Source organism: Hemitrygon akajei, chromosome 7, assembly GCF_048418815.1.
Source record: "Hemitrygon akajei chromosome 7, sHemAka1.3, whole genome shotgun sequence".
Classification (NCBI taxonomy): domain Eukaryota; kingdom Metazoa; phylum Chordata; class Chondrichthyes; order Myliobatiformes; family Dasyatidae; genus Hemitrygon; species Hemitrygon akajei.
The window spans coordinates 27,602,452-27,626,218 of NC_133130.1; the positions used below are offsets into that span (position 1 = coordinate 27,602,452).

The 23,767-nt window shown below is 40.5% G+C and overlaps 1 protein-coding gene across 2 annotated transcripts in view; it reads left to right on the forward strand.

Annotated features, from left to right (window-relative positions):
• ndufaf7 (NADH:ubiquinone oxidoreductase complex assembly factor 7) overlaps window positions 1-23,767 on the forward strand; it is a 41,008-nt gene that overhangs the window by 10,005 nt on the left and 7,236 nt on the right. Inside the window, exons 5-10 of one of the 2 annotated variants that reach the window (XM_073050553.1) lie at window positions 5,381-5,594; window positions 6,082-6,140; window positions 6,887-7,000; window positions 7,796-7,939; window positions 18,562-18,735; window positions 22,436-22,681. In XM_073050553.1, the coding sequence (XP_072906654.1) occupies window positions 5,381-5,594; window positions 6,082-6,140; window positions 6,887-7,000; window positions 7,796-7,939; window positions 18,562-18,735; window positions 22,436-22,642 (912 nt within the window). In that variant the 3' untranslated portion in view covers window positions 22,643-22,681. The remainder of the gene's footprint in view (window positions 1-5,380; window positions 5,595-6,081; window positions 6,141-6,886; window positions 7,001-7,795; window positions 7,940-18,561; window positions 18,736-22,435; window positions 22,682-23,767) is intronic. The other variant, XM_073050554.1, reaches the window with a different exon arrangement.

Consider the following 23,767-nt stretch of genomic DNA (forward strand, 5'->3'; position numbering starts at 1 on the left):
CACAAAAAATAAATAAATTAAATCCAAGTTTATCTGATCAGTGTTTCCAATGTAACCAAGAAACTGGTACATTTTTACATTCTACATGGTCTTGTCCTAAAATTCAACCTTTTTGGACAAATTTAAGACTTTTATTGGAACAAATTACGGGAATACAACTTCCTCATAATCCAATATTACTTTTACTAGGTGATATTGAAGGGATAAAACCGAAACTCAAACTAAATAAATATCAGAAAGAATTCATAAAAATTGCACTGGCTGTAGCCAAAAAGGCTATTGCAATTACTTGGAAATCAGATACATATTTAAGTATAGATTGTTGGAAAAAAGAAATCTATGGCTGTATTCCATTAGAAAAAATTACTTATAATTTAAGAGATAAATATGAAACATTTTTGAAAATTTGGTGCCCTTATTTACAAAAGACAGGATTAAATATATAGGTGCTCTGAAGATGAAATAATTGGTTACTTGGGGAAAGAAATAAATATATATACTAAAGTTATTAAGAACTCCATGGAGCATGTGGAGACCTTCCAACAACCAGGCACTCTTCCTTTTTTTTTCTTTCTTAATTTTTCTTTTTTTATATAGGGAAGTTAGGGGGGAGGGGTTAAGGGGAGGGGGGAAGGGATACATACTTTTTTTTTCCATACTTGTAATCACTTAAAAATGCAATTAAATAAAATTTATTTTAAAAAAAATCACTTTTTGAATCTGCATCCATCAGTCCAAATGCATAATATCACACAATTACATGAAACTGATGCTATTTAGAAACTGTTTGCTCTAAGCACAGTGTATGAAGGCCACGCAAGTGCACACAACTGATGCTAGTTGGAAACTGTTCGGCAGCAGTCTCTTGTTCCAATTAAGCGGTGTCGTGTCCCAAATATATGAAGCGAGTTCCAGTTATTTTCTCAGTTAGTTTTTGTTCCTTAGGAGTTGTCTCAAATAAGTGGCTGCCTGATTAACCAACAGCACAATGAACTGTGATTCACTGAATTTCCTTTATTCCTTCGGAATCTGCATAAATTCAGGTGACAAATTATTTTCCAAGTTTGATTTAACAGTTTATATTCTAAAATAGTATAAAATTTGTTTCTCTGAAAGAAAAGGCACACACAATTTTTTTTCATATGGGGCTGGTAAAATCCAACACTGTTGATAAAATTATAAGCATCATGGAAAGTCATAGCAGTTGGGTCTTTGGAATGGAGTATGGCTCTGTGACTCAGAAATGAAGGGGGAGAAGAGGCACATTGTTGTAACAGGGGAATCATTGGTTAGGGGAACAGAAAGGAGGTTCTGTGGGGGAGAACAAAATTCTCAGATAGTATGTTGCCTCCCGGGTGCCTGGGTCCAGGGCATCTCTGATCGAGTCTGCAGCATTCTTCAAAGAGAGGATGAACAGCCAGAGGTCATGGTCCATGTAGGTACCAATGGCATGGGTAGGATGAATGGTGAGGTTCTGTTAAGGGATTTGGGTGCTAAGTTAAAGGGCAAGACCTCCAGGGTTATGATCTCAGGATTGCTACCCGTGCCATGTGCTAGTGAGGCCAGAACTAGGAAGATCATATAGTTTAATATGTGGCAAAGGAGTTGGTGTAGGAGGGAGGGCATCAGATTCTAAATCATTGAGCTCCTTTCTAGGGAAGGTGGGACCTGTACAGACGAAATGGTTTGCACGAGAACTAGAGGGGGATTAATATCCTAGTGGGAAGGATTGTTAATGCTGCACTATGGGGTTTAAACTAAATTTGCAGGGGGATGGGAACCGGAGTACCAGAACAGTTAGTGAAGAGGTTGCAGAGACAGATGTTGGTAAGACTGCAGACAAATTCAGAAATCAACACGAGTAGTATCATAGGAAAGCTGGATGAGCTCAGGGCATGGTTCAACGCCTGAAATTATGACACTGTAGCTATTACTGAGAATTGGTTGCAGGAGCAACGACACTGACAGTTCAATATTCTGGAGTTTCATTGTTTCAGATGTGACAGCGTGAGGGATTAAAAGGAGGAGGGATGGCATTACTACTCAGGGAAAATGTCATTGTAATGTTCTGTTGGGACAAACTGGAGAACTCGTCTAATGAGGTGATATGGGTGGAACTGAGAAATAAGGAAGGTATGAGCATATTAATGGGGCTATATTACAGACCACCTAGCAGTCTGAGGGATTTAGAAGAACAAATTTGTAAAGAAATCACAGACGGTTGCCAGAAGCACGAGGTTGTTATAGTAGGTGATTTTAACTTTCCACATGTGAACTGGAACCCCTATACTGTAAAAGGACTAGATGGCATAGTTTGTCAAATGTGTTCAAGAAGGTTTCCTTCGTCAGTATGGAGAAGTCCCAACAAGCATGCAGTACTGGATTTGCTATTAGGGAACGAGACAGTGCAGGAGACAGAAGTTTGTGTAGGGGAACACTTTGCATCCAGTGACCACAATGCCATTAGTTTCAAAGTAAGTATGCAGCAAGATGGGTTTGGTCCGTGGGTTGAGATTCTAAATGAGAGAAAGGTAATTTTGATGCTATCAGAAATGATCTGGCAAGAGTGGATTGGTACAGGCTGTTTTATGGCAAAGGTGTATTTGGTAAGTGAGAGGCCTTCAAAAGTGAACCCCATACCCTTTGGTGCCCTGGCTAATCAAGAACCTATCTATCTCTGCCTTAAATAGACCCAATGACTTGGCCTCCACAGCCGCTTGTGGCAACAAATTCCATAGATTCACCACCCTCTAACTAAAGTAATTTCTCCGCATCTTGGTTCTAAATGGACGACCTTCAATCCTGAAATTGTGCCCTCTTGTCCTAGAATCTCTAACCCATGGGAAATAACTTGGCCATATCTAATCTGTTCAGTCCTTTTAACATTCGGAATGTTTCTATGAGATCCCCCCTCGTTCTCCTGAACTACAGGGAATACAGCCCAAGAGCTGCCAGATGTTCCTCATACAGTAACCCTTTCATTCCTAAATACAGGTCCATAATTCATTGAAAGTGGTGTCATAGGTAGTACAGTCATAAAGCGAGCGTTTGGCACATTGGCCTTCATAAATAAGTGTATTGAGTATAGGGGACGGGACGTTATGTTGAAGTTATACAAGACGTTGGTGAGGCCTAATTTGGAGTATTGTGTGCAGTTTTGGTCACCTGCCTACAGGAAAGATGTAAACAAGGCTGAAAGGCTACAGAGAAAATTTATAGGGATGTTGCCAGGTATGGAGGACCTGAGTTATAAGAAAAGATTGAATAAGTTAGGACTTTATTCTGTAGAATGTAGAAGATTGAGAGGAGATTTGATAGGTGTATAAAAAAAATTATGAGTGGTATAGATAGGGTAAGTGCAAGCAGGCTTTTTCCACTGAGGTTGGGTGGGACTACAACCTGAGTTTATGGGTTAAGGGTGAAAGGTGAGAAGTTTAAGGGTCACGTGAGGGAAACTTCTTCACTTCGAGGGTCATGAGAGTGTGGGATGAGCTGCCAGCACAAGTGGTGCATGTGAGCTTGATTTCAATGTTTAAGAGACGTTTGGGTAGATACACGGATGGCAGGGGTATGGAGGTCTATGGTCCTGGTGTAGGTTGATGGGAGCAAGCAGCTTAAATAGTTTCAGCATGGGCTAGATGTGCTGTAGGGCCTGTTTCTGTGCCATACTTCTGACTCCATGTCTTCTCTATGACTCTCTTTTTGCATATTAGGGGAATTAAGGGTTATGGTGAAAAGGCAGGTAGGTGGGGATGAGTCCATTTCCAGATCAGCCATGCTCTTATTGAATGGCAGAGCAGGCTCAATGGGCCAGATGGCCGACTCCTGCTCCTGTTTCTGATGTTCTTATGACATTGAAATTCTTAAGCAAACAGATAGACACAATGTCATGAACTGATACTGCCCTTCAGTTATCTCAAAGAAAAATTGTTCAATCCACTGTCACATCAAACATTCTCAACCCTGAATTACTATGTTAATCGTATTTGATTATGCTTTCATTTGCTTTAGTTCACCATCAGCACTCCATGATGACATCACATACGTTGCCCGATCTGTCCATTAAATGCTTCTCAGCATGCTTCATCTTGTAGTGATTCTTAATGGTTGCAGTTACCAAGAGAATGAATGGATATCAGCAAATAATTTTCTATACCCTGTGCAAATTAAGGAGTTTGTTGACTCTGGTGAAATCACAAAGGATTTCCATGTTTTGTGAGAATACAGGCATCGTGGAGTCAGACACAGAGCAGTACGGCACAGAAACGGATCTGTCAGCCTACCATGTCCATGTCAACTTTACTGCCTGTCTATACTAATTCCATTTGCCCACATTGGATCTATATTCTTCTATATTTTATTTATGTATTTATTTAAGTGCCTTGTCTAAATGTCTCTTAAATGTAGTTAATTGTACTTGAATACTTGACTCCACTATCTCATATGACGTGTGTGTGTGTAAAATTAAAACAAAACTGCTTTTCCTTTAGAAGTCTTTCTTCTCACCTTACCCATGCGCTCTAGTTTTTCATATCGCTGCCATGGGGTGCAAGTGGAATTTCTGACTATCTGCCCCTCTCACTTTCATACATACATCTACATACTCACTTTCAAGGACTCTTCATCTCACTTTCTCAATACTTATTGCTTATTTATTATTATTTCTTTTGTTTAGTAAATACAGTTTCAGTCTTTTGCACACTGGTTGAACACCCAAGTTGATGTGGTCTTTCATTGATTATATTATGATTATTATTATATTATGTCTTTATTTAGTATGCCCGCAAGAAAATGAATCTCAGGGTTGTATGTGGTGACACATATGTACTTCAATAATAAATTTATTTTGAACTTGGAACTTTATTTATGCCTCTTATAATTTCATATAACTCTATTAGATTATTGCTGAGTTTTCTTTGATCCACACTTAATTAACCAATCTCATTCTAAAACTAAAGACCTCCAATCAAGGCAACATCCAGGGGAATGTCCTCTGTATTCTCTCCAGTGTGGTGATCTGAACTATGCATTAATGTGGAATAACTAGTAACTTGTAAAATGTCCCAACTTTTATATATAGTGACCAACCTAGAAGGCAAGAATGTCATATGCCTTCTTCACTGTCCCCCCTCATTGTCACCACTTAAGGAAACTATATTTGAAACAAGAAACAATAATAAGTTAAACAGTGAAGATTAAAAATCGAAGAATGGAATCTATATTATAAAAGAGCAATCTCAGCCTTGGGCGTGTAATGCCATCTTGCACAGCATGTCAAGCATTTTAAACTGCCTTTTTTTTTCTAATCACACTCTTCCTCAACTGCACCAAATTTAATAGTTAATACTTGTTTGTACTTTTTCCTTTTGGTGGTAATTAGGTCTTCAGCCAACTCAGTTCGGTATTGAGGACATGTGAGATTTCTATACACTTGGTTGAAGTGAGTCCAAAGCTCAGTGAAACTCAAGCACGGATTTTAACTGAAGGGGAGCACAGCTTATTACATGATCCCAGTGCTGAAGTTTATAAGGCAGGAGTTACCAAGACAGGGCTTCCAATTGCCTGGTACAAGGATTTACAGGATGTACCAAAAGGTGAGATTATCTCCTCCTTAACTGAGAAGGGAAATCTAAGAAAAGGCTAAAATAGAAAGTCGCATTGTGATAGAAGGCAGGAGGCATGTTGCAGGAAGTGTAACATTAATATAACTTATTGAGTGGGACATTCTTTAAGCAAAAGCTTTGTTTTTTTTTGCTGATTTGGTTTCAGTTCTACTTTTTTTGAGTTTCAGATTTTAGTGTGAAATGCACCCTAATTCTTTATAAAATTGTTTGTTCAGGCCTCAGTTGTTGCTTATTCCACTTCTAACCCTGTTTAGTTGATGACTCAGATGGAATTTGTGTACCTAATTTTCCAACATAATTGTGCCCATATTTCTTTGAACTTCATGTATCATTACCTGGAATGGAAGATGTGCAAAAGATGTGTTTAGTTGTAATTAGATACTTTAAATGAAATTTTCAACCATTTCACAACTGGAATGATCACAATAACTTTTACAAATGACATTTCCATTTTCAGGTTTTGGCTTTTATCTTGCACATGAATTCTTTGATGTGCTTCCAATCCACAAGTTTCAGGTAAACCGAGCGGTTTTGTTTTGCAATTTCTGTTTCTCTTTTCGTTCCTCTTGATCTGTTTTGCCACAGGGCATGCAAATAGACCAGTTAAACAGTTAATATTTATAAACACAAAATCGATGTGTTGGAACATTCATCTTGAAAATGAAAGGAGCCTATTTTCTCCTCCTAACCATTCGATGCCAATCTTAGTATGAGACTGATCTTATTCTTTATAAGATAGATCCAGCAGATAGGATTAAGGAGAATCCAAAGAGGTTTAATAGCTATATTCAGAGTACAAAGGAAGTTGGAGAGAAAGCGGGTGCCATTAGATATCAGCGGGGCTACCTTCGTCTCAAACCGCAGGAGATGGGTTGGATATTCAACTAATATTTCTCCTTTGCGCTTACTAAGAGAAAATCATGGTCGTTTAAGAGTTAAGGGAAATGAGTAGAGATGTTTTGGAAAATATTCAAATTACCAGGTACAAGATTCTAACAGCTTTATAGCAAATTAAGATGGATAAATCCGAAGGGCCTCACCAAGAGCATTCTCGGCTTTTGTGGGAGACGAGGAAATTGCGAAGGTCCTTGCAGGGATATTTGCTTCATCATTAGCCATTGGTAAAGTTTCCAGAGTTCAGAAGGTGACTAACTCTGCTCATATGGTCTGATATAACATTATCTTATTGATATGAAATAAAATATGGTTAGTATAGGTTTTTTTTAACTGGTCATTTTGATTTTGTGCTGTTAACTTTACAGAAAACCAAGCAGGGATGGCGTGAAATACTGATTGACATTGAACCACATTCACCAGAAAAGCTTCGGTTTGTCCTGGCACCCTCTGCCACTTTTGCTTCAAAAACGTTAATTCAGGTGAATTTTAAATTGTATTGCTGCAATGAATTTAGTTTAGATTTTTAAAAATACAGGGGGGAGAATACCCTCTGCTTTTAAGCTGGATTTACTTTTCCCAAAGTTGGGCAAAATAGTGGGGAGAGCCTGTTGGACAAGATTTTAAAAAAACCGATGAAGTGCAGTGTAATAGCTTCATAATATCACACAGGAAGACAAAAGAAGTGAAAATCTAACCAACTTTGTTTTGTATCTGCTTATTTAATGTGGCTAAATGCAAAATTGCAATTCAGCATTTTCTTTATTTGAGAGTTCTTTATTCAGAGTTGTCACATTTGTAGAGGAGGCCACATGAGTCCTCTGGATTGCGTGCTGTTTCAACTCTCGTTCCTATTCTCATTCCCACTTTCACATCAGCACACAACTGACGCTAGTTAGAATCCATTCGGCAACAGTCCCGATCCCAATTATGCGACATAGTGTCCCAAATAAATGAAGGGAATTCCGGCTGTTTTCTTGATTAACATTTGTTCTTTAAGAGTTGTCCTAAATAAGCGGCTGCCCCAATTAACTGACGGCCTAATTAGCCAGAATTCACTATATAATACAGGTTACGGAACTCTTTTAATTTCTCGTGTCATTGCATGGGGCAATCAATTATACAATTTTGATCAGTTGTATCTAATTGGTATTTTCAATAGATGGATTTATAATTTTTTTAAATTATGCCTTAAAAGTTAAATGTGGTTTTACTACTTGGTGTATTTTACTTTTGCTGTTTATTTCAATAGTTGAAGTCTTTAACTTTTCAAACAGATGGATGATAAACGAAACCACCTGGAGATCTGCCCTGAGGCTGGTGTCATCATCCATAGCCTAGCTAGTCGAATTGCTGAAGATGGTGGAGCAGCACTAATAGCTGACTATGGCCATAACGGAACAAAGACTGACACATTTAGAGTAAGTTTAGTGAAGTATCTTCTTAGTAGGTCTTGAGTATGGTTCTCCCATTTAATTATCCCTAGATATTTGACAATGCTTTTTGCTAGTCTGAGTAATAATACTGTAAGCAATTTTGAGTTGTGTGTTTTATCACATTCTGACATTGTTTCTAGAGAATTCAAACAAAAACAGAGAATTAAATTAATCTTATGCTCAGCGCTACTGTTCATCTACATGTTTTTAAACATCACCTTTGAAAGGAATCAGTGATAATTGCCAAAGAATTTTTGGAACATAGGATTATGATCTAAATGATCAGCACACCAGCACAGAATTCTGATCATAGCTCATTAAAGAGTATTCAAATAATTTTTAAACAATACAGAAGCTACTTTGATACAGATAATTTTAAAATAATTTATTTTAAGATGATTAAATGTAAGCCTGAACACAACATATTATACATACAGTCAGCCCTCCTTATCCGCAGGGGATTGGTTCTGGGACCCCCCCGCGGATACTAAAAAACATGGATGCTCAAGTCCCTTATTTAACCTATCTCAGTGCGGTGGACTTTAGGACCCGGCGCAGCTCCGGACCTTATTTAACCTGTTATACTGTAATGTTTAGGGAATAATGACAGGAAAAAAAAGTCTGTACATACTCAAACAACAAGTGCTGGAGAGAGAACTTCTGGGTTTTCCTGATCTGTGGTAGGTTGAATCCGTGCATGCGGATCTCAACTGTATTTAACTCACTGGATAAATTATGACTTAAGTTTTGATATATGGTATGTGAAATTCCCTTTAAAGTTAGTTTTATATATAAAAAAGCAAGATTTCATGAAAAGCATCAAAATAACAACAAATTGTTTAGCTGAGGGATAAATGTTGTCCAAGACCAGGACAATATTTATCCTTCGCATAGTACCATGGGACCTTGTCCTTCAAAGAATACAGATGGAATTATTCTTCAAGTCTTACTTGAATAGTAATCTGGCACCACTGCAGCAAGACTGCTGCTAAGATGTGTGTGCACACCTGTGTCTGCCAGTGTGTGTGTTCCTGCATTCCTGACCTCCTTTGGCTGTGTCCTTTAAAATTAATATTTGCCTTCCAAAGGTAATTGTTTCCCCTCTGTTTAGCAGCTTAAGTTCTGAGCTGGCAGAACATTACAACATGTTACCTTGGGGCCATGTTTCCTGTTTATTTCTTCAGATTCCCCAGATCCACTCTGTGGAAGGATTAATACTGATGCCTAGGTGAATGGTTTGTGATATGTCTTAAATATTTTAAAATATATTTTAATCTTCATTTAGAGTGAAATTTCAAAGTAAATTTACTATCAAAGTACATATACACCACCCTAAACAATTGTGAATTCAAAGGCAACACGAGTGAATCTGCAGATGCTGGAAATAAATAAAAACACAAAATGCTGGCAGAACTCAGCAGGCCAGACAGCATCTATGTGGGGAGGTAGTGACAACGTTTCGGGCCGAAACCCTCCTGATGAAGTGTTTCGGCCCGAAACGTCGTCACTACCTCCCCCCCCATAGATGCTGTCTGGCCTGCTGAGTTCTGCCAGCATTTTGTGTTTCTAAACAACTGTGAGATTCATTTTCTTAAGGGTGTACTCAGTAAATCCAAGAAACATAATAGAATCGATGAAAGACAACGCCCAACAGGTCAAACAACAATCAGAATCAGATTTAATATCACTGACATATGTCATGAAATTTGTTAACTTTACAGCAGTAGTACAATGAAATACATGATAAATATAGGAAAAAACTGAGTTACATTAAGTATATGTATGTTTATTAAATAGTTAAATTAAAATAAATAATGCAAAATAACAGAAATAAAAATGTAGTCAGGTAGTGTTCAAGGATTCAATGTCCATTTAGAAATTGACAGAACGAGGGGAAGAAGCTGTTCCTGAATTGCTGAGTGTGTGCCTTCACGCCTCTATACCTCCTTCCGATGCTACCAATGAGAAGGGAGCAAGTCCTGGGTGGTGGGGGAATCCTTAATGATGGACACCACCTTCCTAAGGCACCGCTCTTTGAAGATGTCTTAGATACTCCGGAGGCTGGTCCCCATGATGGAGCTGAGTAATTTTACAAGTTTCTGCAACTTGCTTCAATCTTGTGCAACAGCGCCCCCCCCCATACCAGATGGTGATGCAGCCAGTCAGAATGCTCTTTGTGGTATATTTGTAGAAGTTTTCAAGTGTTTTAGTTGACAAACCAAATCGCCTCAAACTCCTAATGAAAGTCCATAACCAGCTCTTTGGTCGTAATGATGTTGAGTGCAAGGTTGTTACTGCAACACCACTCATCTAACTGGTATATCTCACTTCTGTACACCCTTTTGTCATCATCTGAAATTTTGCCAACAATGATTGTATCATCAGTAAATTTATAGATGGCATTAGATCTATGCGTAGCCACACAGTCATGGGTGTAGAGAGAGTAGAGCTTGGGGGGGGTGGGGGGGAGGGGGTTAAGTACACGTCCCTGTGGAGTGCCAGTGTTAATTGTCAGCAAGGTGGAGATGTTACTTCCAATCAGCACATATTGTGATCTTCTGGTTAGGAAGCAGAGGATCCAGTTGCAGGGGGAGGTACAGAGGCCTCGGTTCTGTAGCTTTTCGATCAGGACTGTAAGAATGATGGTGGTTAAATGCTGAGCTATAATCAATAAACAGCATCCTGACATGGGTATTTACATTGTCCAGGTGATCCAAGGCTGCGTGGAGAGCCATTGGGATTGTGCCTGCTTATAGACCTATTGTGGCAATAGGCACATTGCAGTGGGTCCAGGTCCTTTCTAAGACAGGTGTTGATTCTAGCCATGACCAGCCTCTCGAAGCATTTCATCACCATAGATGTGAATGCTACTGGATGATAACAATATGCAATAGACAACAAACTGTGCAAATACAGAAGAAAAAAAGAAATACTAATAGTAAATAAATAAGCAATAAATATGGAGAACATGAGATGAAGGATCCTTGAGAGTGAGTCTGGAGGTTATGGGAACAGTTCAGTGGTGGGGCGAGTGAAGTTGAGTGGTTCAAGAAGAGCCTGATTGTTGTGGGGTAATAACTTTCCTGAACCTAGTGGTGTGTGGGTCCTGAGGCTCCTATACCACCTTCCTGATAGCAGCAGTGAGAAGAGAGCATAACCTGGGTGGTAGGGTCCTTGATGAAAGCTGCTTTCCTGCAACAGCACTCTGTGTGGGTGTGCTCAATGGTGGGAGGGCTTTACTCAAGATGGACAGGGCAGTATCTATTACTTTTTGTAGGATTTTCTGTTCAAGAGCAGTGGCGTTTTCATGCCAGGCCGAGATGCAACCGGTCAATATACTCTGCACATCTATAGAAGTTTGTCAAAGTTTCAGGTGTCATGTGGAACCTTCAAAAACTTCTAAGGAAGTAGAGATGTGACTTGTCATAATTACAGTTACGAGCTGGGCCCTAGACAGATCCTCTGAAATGATAACTGAGGAATTTAAACCTGCTGACCCTCACCAGCTCGGTTCCCCAATGAGGACTGGCTCATGGACCTCTGGTTTCCTCCTGAAGTCAATAATCAGCTCCTTGACCTTGCTGACATTGAGTGAGAAGTTGTTGTTGATTTTCAGTCTCCTTGCTATATGCTGATACGTCACCACTTTGATTACGTCACCAGCAGTGATGTCATCAGCAAACTTAGTATGGTATTGGAGCTGCAATCAGCTTCACAGTCATAAATATAAAGTGAGTAGACTGGGCGGGTGGGAGGGTAGTTGCATAAAGAACACAACCTTGTGGTGCATCTGTGCTGATGAAGATTGTGGAGTAGATGGTGTTGCAAATTCAAATTGACTTGAGATCTGCAACTGAGGGGAACGAGGATCCAAATGCATAAGGAGGTATTGAGGCCGAGGTCTTGAAGCTTATTAGTAATTATTATTAGTCTTGAGGTGACAATAGTATCGAATGCTGAGATACAGTCGATAAAGAGCATACTGGTATATGCATCTTTACTATCCAGATGTTCCAGGGTTGAGTGAAGAGCCAATGAAATGGCATCTGCTGGTGGCCTGTTTTGCCATGAGGCAAATTGGAGTGGATCCAAGTCACTTCTCAGGCAGGAGTTGATATGTTTCATCAACAACCTTTCATAGCACTTCATCACAGTGGATTTAAGTGCTACTGGACGATAGCCATTGAGGCAGATTGCTGTTTTCTTCTTGGACACTGGCATAATTGAAGCTTGTTTAGAGCAGGTGGATACCTCAGACTGTCAATGTCATAACAAAGTCTAACATAACAATGTCATTGTTATGTTTGACTAATTTTCCCTTTGACTTAGCCCATTTAGTTATTAAAATGTTTTGCAATACTCCCTCAGGCTAACTACAGTGTTTTCAGTAGGCATTTCACTCATGAATGAAATCTACTCTTGGCAATAGCTTTGTTTGTCTTTTTATTCAAAAGAAGATTTGACCTACTTTTGCTTGGAGATTCCAAAAATTGTTTTTTTTTTTGAAAAAATGTTGTTATTTACAAATTGCTTTGAAGTGGTAAGGATCGTGAAAAAACTTATTAAATCACAGACTGGTAATTATTATTGTTTTTCATGGATGTAATGTTGAGACTTTACAAAGCACTGGTGAGGCATTACTTGGGGTATTGTGAGCAGTTTTGGGCTCCTTATCTTAGAAAGAATGTACTGAAACTAGAGAGGGTTCAAAGGATGTTCACAAAAATTATTCCAGGATTAAATGACTTGTCATATGAAGAGCGCTTGATGACTCTGGGCCTATATTCACTGGAATTTAGAAGAATGAGGGGTGACCTCACTGAAACCTATCAAATGGTGATGGGCCTTGATAGAGTGGATGTGGAGAGGATGTTGGGGAGAGTCATAAGACCAGAGGACACACCCTCAAAATAGAGGGGTGTCATTTTAGAATGGAGATGAGGAGGAATTTCTCTAGAGTGGTGAATCTGGGGAATTATTTGCCACAGGCAGCTGTGGAGGTCATTTCTTTATATACATTTAAGGCAGAGGTTGATAGATTCTTGATTGGTCAGAGCATGAAGGGATACAGGGGAAAGGCAAGAGATTGGGGCTGAGAGGAAAATTGGATCAGCTATGATCTAAGAGCCAAAAAGCTTAATTCTGCTCCTATCTCGTGGTTTTATGGCAGTCATTTTGTGATTGTGAAAGTTTTTAGCCATTTGAGCATTTAGAATTGAATTAATATAAATTAACAAAATATGATGGATTAAAAGCACCAGTCTAAAGTTATTCCTTTGAAATTTCATCGTTAACATCAATATAATGTGATATTACTCATAGATTTCTTCTCTTACTCCCTCCTCATCTCCTTTTCCATTCTCATTCTTGTTACCTTCTTTCCTTCCCTTCTCTTCACCTGCCCATCACCTCCCCTGGTTCCTTTCCTCACTGCATGGTCCACCATCTCCGATACCACCCACTCACCTTCTGCGTTACCTGGTCTCAGCTATCATTTGTTAGCTTGTACTCTTTCCCCTCCCCCCACCTTTTAATTCTGACTCCTGCCCCCTTCCTTTCCAGTCCTGATGAATGGTCTTGGCCCGAAATGTTAACTGTTTATTCTCCTCCATAGATGCTGTTTGACTTGCTGAATTCTCCAGCATTTTCTGTGTTGGTGCTTTTAGACCATAAGACCTAGGAGCAGAATTAGGCCATTTGGCTTATCAAGTTTGCTCTGCCATTCTATTATGGCTGATTTATTACCTCTCTGAACCTTGGAACTTTTCCGCTTCCCAAGCACTACATGATCCACTGTAACACGGATGCATACTATTGTAACTTCTCATTCTCAAACTGTAGGGTGAATTCTATCATTGATCACTCCTAAAGGTTCCTTTACCTCAAGCTTCCTAATCAAATCTGGGTCATTACGTAACACCCAATCCAGAATTGCTCATTTCCTAGTGGGCTCAACCACAAGCTTCTCTAAAAAACCATCTTGTAGCCATTGTACAAATCCCTTCTCTTGGGATCCAACATCAACCAGATTTTCACAATCTACCTACATATTGAAATCCCCCATGATTATCACAACATCGCATTTTACGTGTCTTTTCTACCTCCTATTGTAGCCCACATCCTGGCTACTTTTCAGAGCCCTGTATATAATTCCCATAAGGGTTTTCAAAATCTTGTAGTGTCTTTACTCAACCCACAAGGATTCAACATCTTCAACGTCACCTCTTTGCAAGAATTTGATTTCATTTTTTGCCAGTTGAGCCACCTCACCCCCCTCTGCCTACCTACCTGCGTATCCTTGGATGTTAAGCTCACAACTATAATTTTCTTTCATCCATGACTTGGAGATGCCCACAAATTTATACCTGCCAATCTCTAACTGCGCTTCAAGATCATCTACCTTATTCCGTATACTGCGTGCTTTCAAACGTATTCCTATATTCATTACCTTTTTTGCTCTTGGTCCTCTGTTACACTTTAACTCATCCCACTGACTGCAATTTTGCCCTATCATCTGCCTGCCCTTCCTCACAGTCTCACTGCACACTGCATCTAATTGTACACTAACTGGCCCACCCTCAGCTGCATCATTCTGCTTCTCATCCCCCTGCCAAATTAGTTTAAACCCTCCTCAACAGCTCTCGCAAACTTGCCTGCAAGGATTTTTGAATAGGTCTTACTTTCCCAAGAAGAGATCCCAATGATCCAGAAAACTGAAATCCTACCCCCTGCACCAATTCTTCAGTCATGAATTTGCCTACCAAATCACCCTAGTCTTACCCTTACTGACACGTAGCACTGGCAGCATTCCAGAGATTACTACCCTGTAGGAGTTGGTTTCTGCCTAACTCCTATATCCTCTCTTCAGGACCTCCTCCCTTTTCCTAACCATGTTGTTGGTACCTACTGTGATTGCCCAAGCTTGCTTACGCCTAAGTCTGTTTAGTCAGAGCCAGACAACTTGAACAATCATTGAGATTGCGTCTGCCATTGACCTATTGTGGCAATAGGCAAATTGCAATGGGTCCAGGTCCTTGCTGAGGCAGGAGTTCAGTTCAGTCATGACCAACCTCTCGAAGCATTTTGTCACTGTCGATGTGAGTGCTACCGGGCAATAGTCATTAGGGCAGCTCACATTGTTCTTCTTAGGCACTGGTATAATTGCTGCCTTTTTGAAGCAAGTGGGAACTTCCACCCGTAGCAGTGAGAGGTACATTTGCTCAGAAGGACACAGGATTCGGAAGCAGGGAATATTGTCTTCAGCTTATTCCCCTCCAAATCCACACTATCCTGATTTGGAAATACATCAGTTACCTTGATTGCTGGACCCAAATCCAGCAACTGTCAACCCAACAGCATGGTGGGAGTAACTTCATCAGAAGCACTGCATTTAGGGCAATAAATGCTGGCCATGAAAATGATAATTTTTAAAAAAATTAAAATTCCTAGTAACTCTACACCACATCACTCTGCACATAGCATAGAGCTAAAGGCTGCATCTTGTTGCATCTTAAACAGTTTCTCACAAACGAAATTTGTGGAGATTTGTTTTGACTTGCCTCTCTAAATGACATGTAACTAAGATTACCTGTTGGGATCACATTGAGACAGAAGAAGGCTCCTTAAGGAGGACCTCATTCACGTTGAATTTACGGAGAACTTTGTTTGCTAGACTTCTTGGAGGAGTAATATCTTTGCAGGCAATACACCCTATCCTCATTATTTGCATCTTCAGACAATGCGGATTCACAGTTATGTGAGGAACCTATTTCTACCAACATCTCCTTATATGCATCCAAAACTCACAGTTATGCAAGGAGCACTGCCTTCCCGCCGATACAAGTCAAGTGCGCACAACTCACAGTCTCAGTTTTGGGATGAGAAGCATCGCTTTCCCACCAATACAAGTCAGGTGCACGCGCCTCGCAATCTCACTCCCACCAGTCTCTCCTTGGTTTTGGCAAGGTGTGGATGTGTGATCTTGCACTCTTAAACTTTTGTTGGTTTTACCTACGGTGCAGTGATTTTGTGCTTGAAATATTTAACTATGCCTCCTAAGCGTCCGATGCCATGTCCTGGGCCATCAGCTGAGTGGCAGTTAACCGCTTTAACACTTGGGGGATAAAAGTTGGAAATTATGAACAGCACGGCATCAGGTGAAGGTAACACAGCTCTGGGATGCTACTGCCGGGAACAGGATCTTGCCTTTAAAGTTCTTTTGTTGCTTGACAATGCACCAGCCCATCCTAAACATTTGGACAGCATTCATCCTAACATAATAGTGCGTTCTACCATAACATCGCTGATTCAACCACTCGAACAAGGTGTGATCCATATCCAAGGCTTTTTTTTTAATGGCGAACTATCTCTCAGATGCTGCAAGCAGCAGACAATTTTGAAAATCCCGGGAGTTTACCAACGGTGAGGGAATGGTGGAAGTCGGAACACTTGGCACAAATGGCGATGGACAGGGACCCAAGTTTAGAACGGAGTCAGCATTTCAGTCGTTCTCTGCCGTCAACCCTTCTTCCCTACAAGCAAATTTATGCTGAAAAACAAAATGCTGCCAAGCAAATAACCCTCAGCACTTTCTTCCAACTGGTGTCATCTCCTGCAGCCGGCAGTTCTAAGAGTTCTGTGAACCTTCCTTCACCCCTTGCTGTCCTTGATGATCCTGATGACCACAACCATCCACCTTATCCTAGTACAGCTGCCCGGCACCACAACCACCACTCAATTCCCAGAGCGAACACACCTGCCACTGTTGGTGAGTACTGTGCACCCTAGTATGTTAACTTTCTATGATTTATTATGTTGAATATTACCTTAAATTGATGAAATATAATTTGAATGTTGCCTTGTGGTACTGCTCTTGTGTTGGTATGAAAATGTGAACCAATTACAGATAAAACATATTTAGAAAGCCCTCTGGAACGCATCCCTATTTTCTCCATTTAAATAATTATTCTTATTATGCGATTTCACATTATGTGTCGACTGCGAGGAATGTATCCCCCGCGTATAACGAGGATAGGGTGTACTTCTGAAAGGATGTTGCTGAAGATTTGTGACCGTGCCGGCTTACATGTGTGCCTGGACTGTTATTGAGGACATTGTCATCTTAACTTTGATCCTTCTACATCAATGTAACTCCAGGCTACACCTGCTAACATATACAAGAGAAATTATCCAAGCCACACACAGAAAATGCTGGAGGAACTCAGCAGTCCAGCCAGCATCTCTGGGAAAAAAAAGTATAGTCAACCTTTTGGGCCAAGACTGTTCATCAGGACATATGTAATTTTTCAGTGCTGTTTTAGGGAGATATTGATGGTCGTTCCTCCAGAAGAAGAGACTTTCTGTATCTGTTCAACCATCAGAGTTAGGAGAGCTGACGTGGGTATTTGAGGCCATTGAAGACATTCACATAGTGTAAGTACTTGTAGACTACACTCTGCTCATATACAGGGCTCCCATTCATTGAAATCATTAACAGTTCCAGCTTGGTGGTCAGGTAAGTACTAGCAGTATCTGACCAAATCACACTAACAGAAGAATATTGCTAATACACTGTACTTGCTTAAAGGATTCCTACAAGTGTGCAAGTGATTTAAGAATGGTTTGCGAAGGAATGGTTAGATGAAGTAGAGTTTGTGAGTATTTTTCTGGATGAAGTAATTTTCACAGCACATCCAGAAGGGTGTACTCATTGGAAAAGCCTGGCAGACTTGCCAGTGGCACCTCACCCTTGCCTTTTTCTAGCTCCTCACAGTCAACTTTGCTCTAGATTTTTTACGCTGCTGTTCTTGTTGTCTTGCCTGCTCTTGCTGCTCTTGTTCCCCTCCAGCTGGTAGTAGCTGGCCACATCTGTTCACAAATTTGCATGGTGCACTGCTAAACAGTGGTTTGCTGCGCCACCAGACTAGTGCAGACTGCAAACAAAAACTTGTTTATGACAGACATATTGTGGTCTCCATTAAACTTGTGGTAGAGACTTGGTGGTCAGTAAGGTGTTGTTTGTTTGGTATGTTTGAAGAAAGGAGGCAGTGGGGAAAACAAAGAACTGAGAAACTAGACCAAAGAATTTAGCCGAAGGATTTGTTTCTGTGTGCTGTATAACTCTATAAATTCCAATTGATGGAAAGATCAGGTTTTGCCCCAGCTAGGCTACAACATATTGTAGAGGTGACTTTCAGCTGCTGTGTCAGTGAATTGGAAAGGGTGACATTTTTCTGAAGGTGGTGGTTTAGGGTGGGAGGGGAAAGAGTTTGAAAGGACCTGAGGGCGGACTGCTTCACACAGTGGGTGGTATGTATATGGAATGAGCTGCCAGTGGAGGTGGTTAAGAAGCACTGGATAGACACATGGAGGGGGCAGGGCTTAAAGGGATGTTGATATTATTCACTATTCTTTTCTATCTTATATATCCTATTTGAAAATTTAATTTAAAAATTTTTTTTAAAAGAAGGGATATGGGCTGAATGTAGGACATCAGCACTAGCCCATGAGTGGCATGGACTGGTTGGGCCATATAGTCTGTTTCTCTGACTCAGGTGCTGGTTAAGCTTGTTTTTAAAAATAACGTCTAATTGATGTCATTTACAAAGGCTTTTCGTGGACATCAGCTGCATGAGGTGCTCACAGCACCTGGAATGGCAGACCTGACAGCAGATGTAGATTTCAGCTTCCTTCGGCAAATGACAAGGGGCAAAGTGGCCACCTTAGGACCGGTTACACAGCAGGAATTTCTAAAAAATATGGGCATTGGTGTAAGACTTCAGGTAAGTTGTTGACAGTTCTTTTTCTGTATATTGTTTCTTGTTTTAAAGAGCTTTTTTTTAAAGATTAGCTTTATTTGTCATATGTACACACAAACATAGGTTTTAGAGATTTCAAAGGTACATTTAATGTCAGAGAAATGTATGCGATATACATTCTGAAATGCTTTTTCTTCACAACCATCCACAAAAAACAGAGGAATGCCCCCAAAGAATGAATGACAGTTAAATGTTAGAACTCCAAAGTCCCTCCCCAGCTCCCCCCTCCCGCGCGTAAGCGGCAGCAAGCAACAACCCCCCCACCGGCAAAAAAAATCAGCACCCGCCACTGAGCACTCAAACGTGAGCAAAGACACAGACATGTGGTACCCCAAAAGACTACTTGTTCACCCAGTATTTGACATACCACAGGCTCCCCCTCCCTAATAAGGGAGAAAGAGGTGTCTCCGTTTCACAGTGAGAGGGGAGACATAACAAACAGCTCGCTGGTTTACGATATTAAAGGTCCCTTGCATCACATTTTCCAAGCTCTGTGCCCAAAGATCTTGGGTCTCTGGGCACACAGCCGTAGATCTTCCGACTCTGATGACACACCGACCTCCTGCCGTGGCACCGACCTTCGATCCGCCCATCTCCAGAGCCACAAAATCTCAGTCCTCCGAAGGCAAGTGAAGCTCGCAGGCCGAGCCCTTGGTGTGCCGAACAACGGCCAATTGTCAAACCCCAAGAGCGGGTCCAATTCCTGCAGTCAGTGTGTAACTCCAGGTCAGGGTCTTCAAAAGAACCCTGAAAGGGAAAAATAGAGATATTAAAGATGGAAATAGAGCTGTTGCCAAAGGTGCAAGCAAAGGAGTCGCCGTTAGGCGCCATTAATCCTCCTAAGCTCCAACCCCTAACATGCAGTGAAATGCGGCGTTTGCATCAGATCAAGTCAGCAAGGATTGTGCTAGGCAGCCACACTTTCAACACCAACATAGCATGCGTACTACTCACCAACCCTAGCCTGTACATCTTAGGAACGTGAGAGGAAAATGGAGCACCCGGAGGAAACTCATGAGGTCACATGGAGAATGTACAAACTTCTTGCAGGCAGTGGCAGGAATCAAGCCCTGATCCCACAGATAGCACAGTAAAGTGTTGTACTAACCACGATGCTACCATGTAGCCCTTTTTGATCCTTTTCAAAGCTATTGGATTGTCAGTATTACTTATCAGTGGTCTAGATTTGAATCTGAAAGGAGAGGTTCCTAGAAACTCCTAGGGATTTGAAATATTCTCCACACATTCCAATTTTTTCCTCTTTTCATATTTGTTGACCTCCTTGGTCAACATTTCAGAGACTCATAAGACAACAGGTGCTGTGATCTGGAGCAAACTGAACTGTTTGAGGAACTCTCTCTTTCTAGAGGAAAAAGGGCAAGACTTAGTTAGTCTTGGCCCAGAGTGCTGTCTAGTCACTTCCCTGCAGAAATGCTGCCTGGCCCCCTGAGTTCTTCCAGCAGTTTTCTTTTGTCAATATTTTTGTTATTGTGAGGAAAAATATATTTTTTGCAATATTTTGTTGGAGGAACTGGGCAAGATTTACAGCAACTAACAATGGGTCTTTAGCATCAGAAAATTCTCTTTTAGACCATTGAAATAATTACTATTAATTATCTTTTCCAGAACTTGATCAAGGTACTTCTGAAAATTTCTTAATACTTAATGCTATCAAAATTGGTTACATGTAGCAATAAATTTGAAAAGATGACTCATCTAGTTGCATCTTATAAAGAAAGTTCTATTACCCAAGTGGACAGAAAATGGTGCATTGTTCCCACAGATGACATTTCATCCATGTTAAACTTTTGAAGGAAGTTCAGGGGCAGGAAAGGGGAGAGGAGAAATGAGAACATCAGTGGGATGTTGGACCAGTAAAGAAAAGTCAAGTTTACCATCTCTAAATAGCCACGGCAGGACCATTATTAATTCTGAAAAGAAACTACAAAATCATTAACAAAATAAAGTTTAATTCTGCTCCTGTGTCGTATGGATATGGTCTTATGATCTTTGACAAGGTTCCGCATGGGTGGTTGGTCAAGAAGGATCAGCTGCTTGGAATTTAGGATTAGGTATCAAATTGGATTAAACATTGGTTTTACGGGAGAAGCCAGAGGGTGGTAGTAGATGGTTGCCTCTCTGACTGGAAGCCCGTGAGTAGTGATTCATTGTTTGTCATCTATATCAACAATCCTGATGATAATGTAGTAAACTGGATCAGCATAATTGTGGATGACACATCATGATTGGGGGCATAGTGGGCAGCAAGGAAGGCTATCAAAGCTTAAAGCAGTGTCTGGACCAGCTGGAAAAATGGGCTGAAAATTGGCAGGTAGAATTTAATGCAGACAAGTCTAAGGTGATGCACTTTGGGAGGGCAAACCAGGGTAAATCATACAGCATACATGGTACGGCACTGAGGAGTGCTGTAGAAAAGAGGGATCTGGGAACACAGATCTGTAATTCCCTGAAAGTGCTGTCACAGATAGATAGAGTTGTAAAGAGAGCCTTCGGCACATTGGCCTTCATAACTCCAACTCCAAGCTGGGATGCTAAGTTGTATAAGATGTTGAAGCCTAATTTGGAGTTTAGTATGCAGTTCTGGTCAGCTACCCTCGGGAAAGATTGAACAAGTGTAGATAAAATTTACAAGAATGCTGCCAGGACTTGAGTTGTAATGAAAGGTTGAATAGGTTAGGGCTTTACTTCCTAGAGTGTAGGACAACAAGGGGAAATTTGATAGAGAGGAAACAAAATTATGGGGAGGGGGGAGGGTATAGATAGGCTAAATGCAAGCAGGCTTTTTGCACTGAGGTTGGGTGGGTCTCCAACTAAGAGTTGGGTTAAGGGTGAAATATTTAAGAGGAATATGTGGGGGGAGCTTCTTCACTCAGATAGCGGTGAGAGTGTGGAACGAGCTGAATGAGTGGTGGATGCAGGTTCAGTTTCAACATTTGAGAAATTTGGAAAGGAGGGATGCGGTCCAGGTGCAGGTCGATGGAACTAAGCAGATTAATGGTTCAGTAAGATCTAGGTGGACCGAAGAGTCTGTTTCTATGTAGTAGTTCTCTATGAATATTGGGCAGCTTGCTGTCAATAATTCATTGTTACACCAGTATTGATGCATGGTGTTTTACCGCTTTATCAAACTCTGGCCTGCTTTTGTTACAGCTGGCAGTTTGTAAAATTCATTTGCTATCAATTTAGTGCCGAACATGCATGTCTAATTCACATCAGTGTAACAGGAGCATTGTCTATGATTAGATTTTCTTTGGGATTATCTTTGTGTCATAGCCCAGAGGCACCATTATAGCCTGCACATAGGTGAGCCTGCACTGCACACCTGCCACATTTCTTTCAGCTGAGTGCCAGCTCAGCTCTTCTCAGTGTAGTAGGGAAGCCTTTCACTGTGTCTGGAATTGCACTTCTTACACCGGAAAGTGACAGCTGTACAGATGATCAGGGATCCCCTTACGAGACTTCTAAGGTGTGTTGAGTTGCTTTTAGGAGAGTTAAAATCACCAAAATTTGTGTGTACTGTTTTCATATATAGAGCATATTTATTGTTTCCCTTTATAGTTTGTAATCATTTGGGGAAATTAAAATAATCCTTTTTAATAACCAATTTTTTTTCCCTCATTGTTTTGATCTTTACCCTCTTTAGGTACTGCTGAAAAATGCATCTGACCCAACCACACACAAACACCTAACTGAATCCTATGATATGTTAATGAATCCAGAGAAAATGGGAAAACGATTTAAGTTTTTCGCTTTGGTGCCTCATAGTAGAGTACTAAGTCAAGTTAATAAGCTCGTGAAACGTGACCAAACAGCATCACCTGTGGCAGGATTCAGTGAACTGCAGTTTTAAAGGAGCGCCAGGAATAACTCCTCAAACATGATTTTCACTGTAAGTGAATAAACACACACCACTGAGTCCAATGTCAATCCATTTTGGTTATGTAAATCTAGTCATAGGAATAATTTGTAAAGGAAGTGTTTGTTATTGATTGAAGCTAAATTATTCAACCAAACTTCTACTTACTACTACTCAGTCTGCACACTTTATTTAGGAATCATAAGACCATAAGATATACAAGCAGAATTAGGCTATTTGTTCCATCAGGTCTACTCCGCCATTTTATCATGGTTGATCCATTTTCCCCTCTCATTCCTGCCTTCTCCCCATAACCCTTCATGCCCTGACTAATCAATCTATCAACCTCTGTCTTAATTACACCCAATGACTTGGCCTCCACAGCCACCTTTGGCAATAAATTCCACAGATTCACCAGTCTCTAGCTTAAGAAATTCCTCCTCATTTCTGTTCAAAAAGGATACCCCTCCATTCTGAGGCTGTGTCATATACTGCAGTGGAAAGAGGGAATATAGTGTTAAATTACAAGTTGATAGCTGGCTGGTGTTTGGATGTTATGAAACTGAGTTGTGCCTGCACGCATCTGGGCAAGTGGTAAGTGTTTGTTTTTGCCTTGATTACCACTTTTAAGAATGCAATTTGTTGATGTCACTTGTCCAGTCAGTTGCTCTTCGGATAAAGTGGTGAATGTTCAATGTGCCAATCAAACTTGGCACTTACTCAGTCTTCATTATGAGCAAATAAATGAATGAATTAAAACTATAGGGGCAGGAGGAATGTGCTGTAATTAGGAATGGGAAAACAGAAATTGTGTGTCAGTATTAATGAGCAGATTCTAACTGCTGTAGAGGTTGCTTTGCTGTATCGATTGATATCATTGTTTTGGGTTTGTACCATTGCACAGCAGTTCATCCTGCAGGCATCCTAATTCACTTCAACGTCTCACCTCCGAGTACTACATGCAACAATGAATTTCGGGGTTTTTTTTTGCCTGATTGAAAATAATTTTAAAGCAAGTGCTTGAGTGACTTTTCTGTCATTGAAAGCAATTCCTGTAGACTGGTTTCATCATCTTTCCTTTCTAATCACTGGACCTGCAGTCTACTTTTCTCTTATGCA